We start from the raw sequence: 8842 nt of genomic DNA on the forward strand, positions 1-8842 counted from the left end.
AATCCTGCATGTTTTCACACTGTAGTGGCAATCTCTTGTGGCAACATGAATTAAGTTTAGGTGAGAGGAGGGTATTTTGCAAGCAACTGGCAACCAGCAAAAACAGGCTTGCCTCGCACACTAGTTACAGACAATATCTTACATTTCAGAATACAACATCCCTCTCTTCCAATTTAAGGTGTGCCTACTTCTATTTTCAATTAGATTCAGCTTCAGTTTTACAATTTTGTTTTTGCAATTATCAGTTCAATGGTGTTCGCGTTTAGACAAAATCCTCTGTAGGATTTCAAAAGCTCCTGGATGTTTTGTTGCTTTGTTCTGGTACTGTTATGGATTCCTCCCTCAAAGACACACTGCCAGGGAACAACATCTGCAACAAGGATTCTTATTCTCTACAGCCTACAGCCTTTCACCAGAGGTGTCGTCCAGTGTAACTTGGCGGAGCAGTTGGTATCTGGAAATAAGGATAATAAACCCATAGCTGAGAGATCTAGTCTGTTCAAAAATCAGTGTTATCATGCTACACGTACAAGACAGCTTTCCAGGCAGTCGTTCCAGAGCAAAGTAACGATACAAACAAACTCATCTTCCACCCATACAGTACATTTACCTCTCTGTAAAAACCATGACTGTATATACACATTAATCTCTCATTTTACTATCTGATGTTCTCCAGTAAGCTTTGTATCCACCTCAAAACAAAGCAAAACAAACAAACAAAAAAACCCAAACCAAATTCTCTAGCTTCTCATCCTTAAACTGCCTTTTCCCTGAGCTGCATATTCTGGTATCGGAAAACATAGGCATAGATGGATCCAAGCATCAGGCATAGATGAGTCCAGGCATCAGGCGGATGCTATTCATTACTGACAGCAAAGGACAAGCCTTTTCGTTTTATTCAAGTCGATATGTTTCCCACTCTCTGACCCACACAGGAGTATCCTTGTATCTAGTTCCTCTTGTTCACTAAAATCAACCAAAACTTTACTTGTTTAAAAACAAAAAGACACCTGCCATCAGGTCACATTATTTGGTTTTAAATGTAGAGGTTGAGTTATGGAATCAGCTCATGATTCAAAATAAAGAAAACCCAACTCACATGAGTATAAACTGGCTCATGGGTAGATTTTTAAGAAGCATGTAGGTATGCATGAAAAATATGGGGATGAAAATTCTTCTTTTTCAGCAGTATGCCTGCTATATGAAATGCCTTCAAGTGCAAATTGCACATCATGTGAAAAACATTCAGAAAGTCTGTTTGGCATCAGATCACTAAGCCATTCTTACAACAACCAGGCTGCAGAAAAACAGGTCTATCAAAGAATGGCATGCCAAACTATTGTCTAAGAAAGAAAAATCAATGCTATTAACATGAAAATATTCTATATTCCTCTTTTATGAATCCCTTTCCCAGAGACATACACATCTGTAACGTACTTACAAAGAATTACATACATTTTACAAGAAAATGGAAGATATGTGAGAGACCACCGCTATCTGCAACAATGATTCTTATTTAAAGTAACATACTGGCCTGTAAACATTTGTGTGACTCACATCATCTTGAAAAAAAAATCAGGTTAGAAATCGTGTCACTTAATAGTTATGTTAAATACCTTAACACAAATGTAATTTGAAAGGGCCATTGAATATGCAGTCTCACCAAAGAACTTGGTTCACTCAAGCTACACTGCAAAATGTGAACGGCCAAGTAAAGAAATGCAAAATACTTGGTAATTACATCTTTTCTAGAGGGAAGGGAAGCATTACTTGCTGCCTGAATTTTCATTTATAGCTTCCTCCCCTGCTGTGAATAAGCTAAAAGCAGGTTTTTCAATTAATAGTGGTTGTATATATCAGTGCATATCAAAGATTTCTTAAATCATCACATTTTGATACTTACAGTCCCACCATTTAGCACAACTGCCATCTCAGTTGGCTGATAAACATTGCTTCTAAAAGGAGCACTAGGTCGGCTTCCCAAACTGCCATTTCGAAATCCTGCCGTTCTTAGCGCTGTGTTTAGAAAAGAGAGATCGTTCTTAGGAACACAATTAATGCTGTGCATCTCCTTTCAAATCATAAAAGTGTCTTGCTTCCAGTTTAGTTATTGGGAACTTTGCCATTGATTTTAACTTTCATGCTGCCATACCAGTTTTCACATGGCTTTTGAACAGCAGTTTTTCTTCTATAGTTGGGGATGGATCTCAGAAGAATCAGTTTTACAGAAAATTAACTGTTCGCTGTGGAATGGGAAAAAAATCTATTGGAACCAAATTTTTGCAGTTTGCTTAGTCTCATTTCAATAGGAGCTAAACGTCTTCAATCACCGAACCTCTGATGTATGTTGCGCAAGGTATTTTGCAAAGTGCTTATGGTATTGGTCTGGATACTGCGGGGTTAAGTAAAATGATACTACATTTTGCTTTCTATCAAATGCAGAGGACAGGGATCCAAAACAGTGCTCGAGCCAGTAAGTGTGCTCACAACCCCCCTGAGCATTACTTCAGCGTGACTAGCGTATAAGGATTTTCCAGATGTTTCAGATTATATTTACTCTGAGAAACTAGAAATATGAAGTAAATATTGCTTTCAAATAGCTTAAACATGGCAAATGACTGAAGCAAAAGAGAAGATACTGATTGTCCTTCTGAATGTTTATACCAGAAATACATCAGTCTCCATTAATTTCAGCACAAGTTTGGATTCAAGATGTATATTCTGAATGAGAGATATGCATAGTTAGGGATACGCTTCTTTCTCTCTAAACCAGTCCGGGGATTGGCACATACAAACTCTCTTTTTACTTCAGGGGTAAATAATGGCTTCACTGAATTCAGATGTGGCCAGGGAACAGAGCTCATTTATCCATGCGACTTGCGTGGTTACAATGGGCAATGCTCATCTGGGAGCTGGTAAATAGACACACGCCTAGTTCAGGCACCTGGGGCAAGGATTTCTCTTACATTTAATTCAAATTACAATTCTACCTTCTCTGGCTGAAATCGTGAGTGAGCTGAAGTTCATCAGAATTTCAGCACAGACTTTAATGAAGCCAAGATTTAATATAGTTGCACTGTGTGGAACAAGATTTAAATGGATCCTCCTGCCATATGCTGTCCTCTATCCACTGCTACTCCTCTCTTTGGGAGCTGTGCACAGAGACAAAGAACAGTATTGATTTAGCACAGGAATTCAGAAATCCAGCCCTGCAAATGCTCAGTTGTTGATTTCAGATACACACAGACCCCCACTTGCTCTATATTTTTAAATTAGATAATTTTGCAGAACACTGGGAAAACAAAAGATGAAAATGCCTGAACTAGAATTATGTATTTTTTATTTTATATTTAACCATCTCAGGGGCAGTAGTAGTCTTTCTTTGTAGTTTGGCTTCTTGTTGTGTGTTAGAGCTACATTTTGCTAAGAAGGAGAGGAACTAGGAGAACACGATGCTTGTTCGAACCTATAGTTTAAAGGTTGTTCAGATTCTTAAAATGCTGCTTTAAAATCTTAAAGAAAAAAAGAGCAAAATTACTAAATTACTTTATACAAGTATGAATGGAAATAACAAGAATTAATGGAAAATATGTGTGTCCAAGCATGTTTTCTATTTAAAGCTAACTACTTACTAAAACAAATATTACTGTCAGGGAACTAAGAGGTGTTTTCTGGTTATCGTGTCTTCCAAAATTTTACAACTAGTAGATCTCATATTCTTAAACATCGTTCTTAAGTATAATTGAAGAAAGTACCCTTCCTTTAATTTCTAAGCTCTTAATGATGAATTCTTGAATGGAGGTTAATTAAATGAGTAAGAGAAGAGAACATTCCCTACATACCTGCAGAGAGCCAATTGCTAATAGATTCCAGGTGCTTAGCCACTGACAACCATCAGTAGAGTGATCTGACTTCAATTAACACTTCAGCAGCCAAAATATGTGGCCTGAATATTATTACCTGTATTTACTTTCAGTCTCTACCATACTAGCAAGTTTTGTCTCCAAACCCTGTTGTCGTAAGTCTGTACTTAAAGAACCGCTGCAAGGGAATAATGAATCTGTTTTGACTTATTAAAAATGTATGTATCCTTCTCCCACATGCCATAGGAATAGGAATGACATGCATTTATTACGATAAATATTAATAAGGGCATCAGATAGGGAAATCTATTTTGTATTGTACCGCGTAAGATTCAGATAGATTAAAACAGAACATAAATTGCACTATAACAGACACTATAATGATTATATAGCTATCGTACGTCTACCCATGTCGCTAAAAATCTTAATCACTGAATGGTTAGATCAAAAAGGAGCTTCCAGTTCTTTTTTAAAATGTATGCATGAATGGAAATAATACAAAGTGAAAGATCCAATTTTGTTCTTAGAGCTGCCTTAGTCAGAAACAGCTCCACTGAAGCCACTGCAGTTACCTTACTATGAAATTAATTTAATGAGGGATGGAGGACAGTTAAAAAAAAAAAAAAAAAAAAAAGAGTGCTTTTACAGTCCATCGTGAAGCTGCCTCTGCGGCTCTGAAACATTAGTAATAAACAGCCATTCTTTTATCCATGTGATTTTTGGTTTGTTTTACCACTGCCCTTGGTATATACTCACAGACCTTAACTCCTTTCTGTTCAAAGCTTCCATACCGGAAGGAGACCTTTAAAGTTCCTGCTAAAACACTTAGAGGAAAAACGCCTTCCTGACCCAACACTGTGCCAAACAAGAGTGCTGTTTTCCTCCATGGCTGGTCTATATCCAGAGGAAAATCAAACCCTGAGGAAATCAAAGATACATAAAGATGAACAGGAAGGTGAAGTGCCTGGACAACGTGCCCCGAGCCTTCTTTTGGGGGCTGCCAGAGCCACGTGGCAACTATTGGCTGGGCTACCAAAGTCCTCTTCTCAATTCGCGTGAATAAAAAGCAGCGTGACTAGTACTGAAATCCTTTATCCAGCTGTGGGGCAGCACCAGACCCCAACCTGCACTACAGAACGCCATCGGGCTCCTGCTGCCCAGTGCCAGTCAGGTAAGCATCCCTGTGTATTTTCTGATATGGGTGAAGCGTTCAGCAATGGTTTGGATCTCTTAAGCTACCAGTTGTCACTGGCCCTTTCAGTAATCGCTCAAAAACATTTTCATTGCAGATTTTAATGATGTGTCATCCCACTTTGTTCTATGTCACCAAACAGCTATGACAAGGGAAGCAACCATTACCTGGAAACCCCTCTCTGTGCATGCTCTGTTCAGACGTGAAAGCTGTCAGAACAAAGACTGTCTTTGAACCTGTCTATACGCCACTTTTTGCATTTTTTTCCCCCCCCACAGTGTCACAAAGTGGCCCTAAATCCTATTTTAATGGAAATATAATTAATAATAATTTTGTTGCTCAAGAGGCTGAGCATTTTGTAACATAGAGCACTTGGCATTTTCCAAAAACTCAAGAAAAAAAAAATTTCATATTAAATATTGTTAATTGACAATAACAAAAAAATGTCATTTAAACTATTTTAAAACAGAGGCTGTTTTTTCCAGAGTGAATTGTTTTGGCTTTCAGTGTTGGCTTTGCATTTGAAATTGTTCAGTTTTTCAATGAAAAAACAAGATGCAGAAGAATAATTTTAACCAAAGATGTTTTTTCTATATTCGGTTTTTTTCATTTCTGCCCCCCAAACCCCCCAGGTGCTATCTTAATGAAAACTGTAAAAGGGAACAATATGTAGTGTGGAAAATATGGCATTTATAATGACCCTTGTTTTGAACACCTGAAAAATGTCTCATACAGATGATTTTCTTGGCTACTACAGAAAAATATAGTCCTCTATAATAAATTCTTACCTGCATTATGCTCATCCATTGAAAAGGCTTTATTTTCCATGTAGCTCCGAGGAAGCTGTATATCTTCCTCAAAAGCAGTTTCACGCATCCTTGGCTGTGAAGTATCAAAATAATTGGGAGTGTTTTCCTGCTGCGATGGAAGGATGGTACAGTGGACCTCTGGGATGGCGTGAAAAATAATAAACACCCAACCACTGGACACCAGTGCAATAGCAAGAGTGGGATCACTCCATTTGTCTCTTCTCTTTAGCTCAGCATTACCAAAGAGGTACATAGTCATCCAGGCTACCCAAATCAGAATGGAAAAAAAAAGCGTTATAATGAGGCATACTCCATTTTTCTTCCATTTCTTAAACTTTCCACAGAGAGTGAAAAGAGAAAATCCCATGGTAAATACCATCAGGAACATAACATAAATCAAAGCCATAGCAAAATCCATTGGTTCATAGCTGCAGGCCAACTTGTTATCTCTGACAATGGTCAGTATTAACCACTCGGTTGCAATAATGACCTGAACGAGCATCAGGCAGATCGCCACACCAGCTAGATGCCAGCCAGATGGACTCTTCCCATGTCGAACTAGTCTACGAAGTCTCCAGGCTTGAGCTAGCAAGCACGAGAAGCACAAAGCAAAGATAACTCCCCATAGAAATCTTCGGGTAGAGCACACCGTTTCATCTTCCTGTATGATGAAAGCAAACGTCAGCCCAAACAGTCCCAGAGTCCCAAAAAGAAAGAGGAAATGCATTCCCAGGGGGCTCTTCTTCTCCTTGTCCTTGATGAAGGGCAGCCTCACCAGCAAAATCAGCATCAGCAATAACGTCGTCAGCACACCGGCCCCCGCAACTGCCTCCACAACTATTCCCCAAATGGCATCCAGGTCGCACAGGTAAACGTACTGAGGGAGGAGATCCAGTCCGCACCCTCTCGACGTACTTGAGTTTTCAGAAGAGCCATAGCTGATCACGAAGAGGAGGAAGAAACCAATGGCTGGGTAGGTTTTCATTTTTCTGGCTGAGACAACAAAATATTTGTTTGTTTAGCTACAGTTCACTTTGGAGGATATCACAGCAATTGGAAGCCCAGCTTGTTTCAATAGCCCATGGTTTAGTGTTTTTTTGCACTGGGTTTGCAGCTGGCATAGCCTACCCCCAGTGCCCTTTGCTGCCCTCCCGGAAAGCTGCTTTTGCCTGTTGTACTCAGAATGCAAAGTGACTCATTTCTGTGTTTGCACAGATTGAAAACAACATTTCCAAACACTGCCCCTGCAAGTATCCTAAAACACAACCAGAAGAAATTATGTATCCTGTTGCAAAATAATAAATTATCTACAGTACTTTATTGTTCAAATTCAGGTGCTTAAAGTATGTGTAGATTGCACTGGGCCTGATGCAAGTGTAAGTTGTATCAGCATTAGACTGTTTCACAGCCTTGCTCCTTTTACTGGAATAAAGGCTGAGTCAAAAACACTTTTTTTTTTTTTTTTAAGGATAGAGCAGTCCCAGGAAAATAAACATTGTGCTTTTTTTTAAAAGGAAAATCTTGTTTTCATGCTCGGTCAATAGGCTGCTATAATATTCACTCCTTTCATCCTCTTCCAAAGCCCAGGCATTAGATTGCATTTGCAAATAGGAACGGTTGGCTAGAGAAATCCCGTATTCTGTAACAATGGTGCACACATGCAGTGTCATCAATCAACTAATCAAAAATAATGACTCACTGTGCTGCTCAGCAAGTCGAAAGCCATTCAAAGGAAACAAACAACAAAAACCAGAGCATCGCTTTCCCCAACCCAGAGAGTGAACAATGGTAAACTCTCTAGGAACGCAACACTTTCCACTCGACCATCAGGACCAAAGGCCTGGACAAATTCCAACTTAGTTTTAGGAAGGACATGGGTTAGGTGCTTTAAAAATACCTACGTTATGGCATTTGCTTTTATTAAACAAAGCAGGGCAAAGGAGATTGTTAAAAATGTAACCTTTAAATGAACAAGCTGCCCCAGCGATAGCTGCCCTGTAAGGCAGTCTGAAGCCAACGCTACATGCACCAGATCTGAAACCTGACGCTGTTCACCTTCGCTGCAGGTTGACGTGAGCAACGTGCCAAGGTGGAAATGTTCAGAGCAAGGCTTCCATTTGTATGGTACGACCGTATGGAAGAAAAGCACCATAAGCAGGCAATAACGTTCGTCGCATAGCTCACGTGACGTGTTTAAGGCATAAAGCGAGAAGCAGAGAAACTATCAGTAGCTTTTTTGTAAGTTACACACACAGCCCTAAATGATGGCCCATCTAAAGACATTTCATAGATCAGAAATGCATTTAATGAAAACACTGAAAACTTTAATGAGAATTTAAAATGGTTTAACATAAGGGTGCAATGTTGCGCTGAATGTTATCAGTCATAACCAATACAAAAGCTATTTACATAGACTGTCCGAAACCGTACGGTCTCACAGCTGAGAACTATGGGTTTTCTTCCTGCACATTACAGTCCTGTCATGATCAGAGTTAAATCTTGAGGATCTCAATATCAAACTAATGTTCATTCCCCTTTCACTGAGTAATGACCAATACCCGTTTTCGGCCTCTGCCAGGAGACAAATGATGGAAATTATGCTGTTGCCTATTAGAGGCACCAAGACAGCAAATGTGCTAATATAAATGCGTAATGACTTTATGGCCTTCATTCGTACAACAGACAAAACAAGCTTATTACAAAACTTCATCTCAGAAGTGGAAACTGTGACAAATAATGTGATCTGGGATTGGACAAACAGGGTAATCGATATCTTTGCCTGCTCATAGAAATTACAGTATGCTTGCGCTGCTGAAAGGGCTACAATGTTCTAATGATGCAATGACCTGCAGCTAATGACTAATGATTTTTTTTTTCCTACCTAGCTGTAATTTACTTTACGGTGAATTGGTAAAATATTTACTTGTTTATATCTGATTGATATAACAGGTTTCTCAATGACTCTGTCACAACACTCA

At 39.1% G+C, this 8842-nt stretch overlaps 1 protein-coding gene across 1 annotated transcript; it reads right to left on the minus strand.

Moving 5' to 3' along the window:
* Nucleotides 1-172: 172 nt before the first annotated feature.
* Nucleotides 173-6858, minus strand: GPRC5B (G protein-coupled receptor class C group 5 member B). The gene is made up of 3 exons (XM_082314501.1): nucleotides 5844-6858; nucleotides 1904-2016; nucleotides 173-454 (listed from the first exon to the last, which is right to left on the minus strand). The coding sequence occupies exons 1-3, from the start codon at nucleotides 6847-6849 to the stop codon at nucleotides 410-412; spliced, it is 1164 nt and encodes a 387-aa protein (XP_082170627.1). The 5' UTR covers nucleotides 6850-6858; the 3' UTR covers nucleotides 173-409.
* Nucleotides 6859-8842: the final 1984 nt, after the last annotated feature.

Source organism: Platalea leucorodia, assembly GCF_965183815.1.
Source record: "Platalea leucorodia genome assembly, chromosome: 5".
In the NCBI taxonomy this organism is placed as follows: domain Eukaryota; kingdom Metazoa; phylum Chordata; class Aves; order Pelecaniformes; family Threskiornithidae; genus Platalea; species Platalea leucorodia.

Coding starts and splice junctions, on each gene's coding strand:
- GPRC5B (XM_082314501.1), bottom strand. CDS start 6,849: ATGAAAACCTACCCAGCCATTGGTTTCTTCCTCCTCTTCGTGATCAGC. Junction 2,017..5,843: donor AATGGATGAGCATAATGCAG/GTAAGAATTTAT, acceptor TTCTAAACACAG/CGCTAAGAACGGCAGGATTT. Junction 455..1,903: donor TTGTGCTAAATGGTGGGACT/GTAAGTATCAAA, acceptor CCTTATTTCCAG/ATACCAACTGCTCCGCCAAG.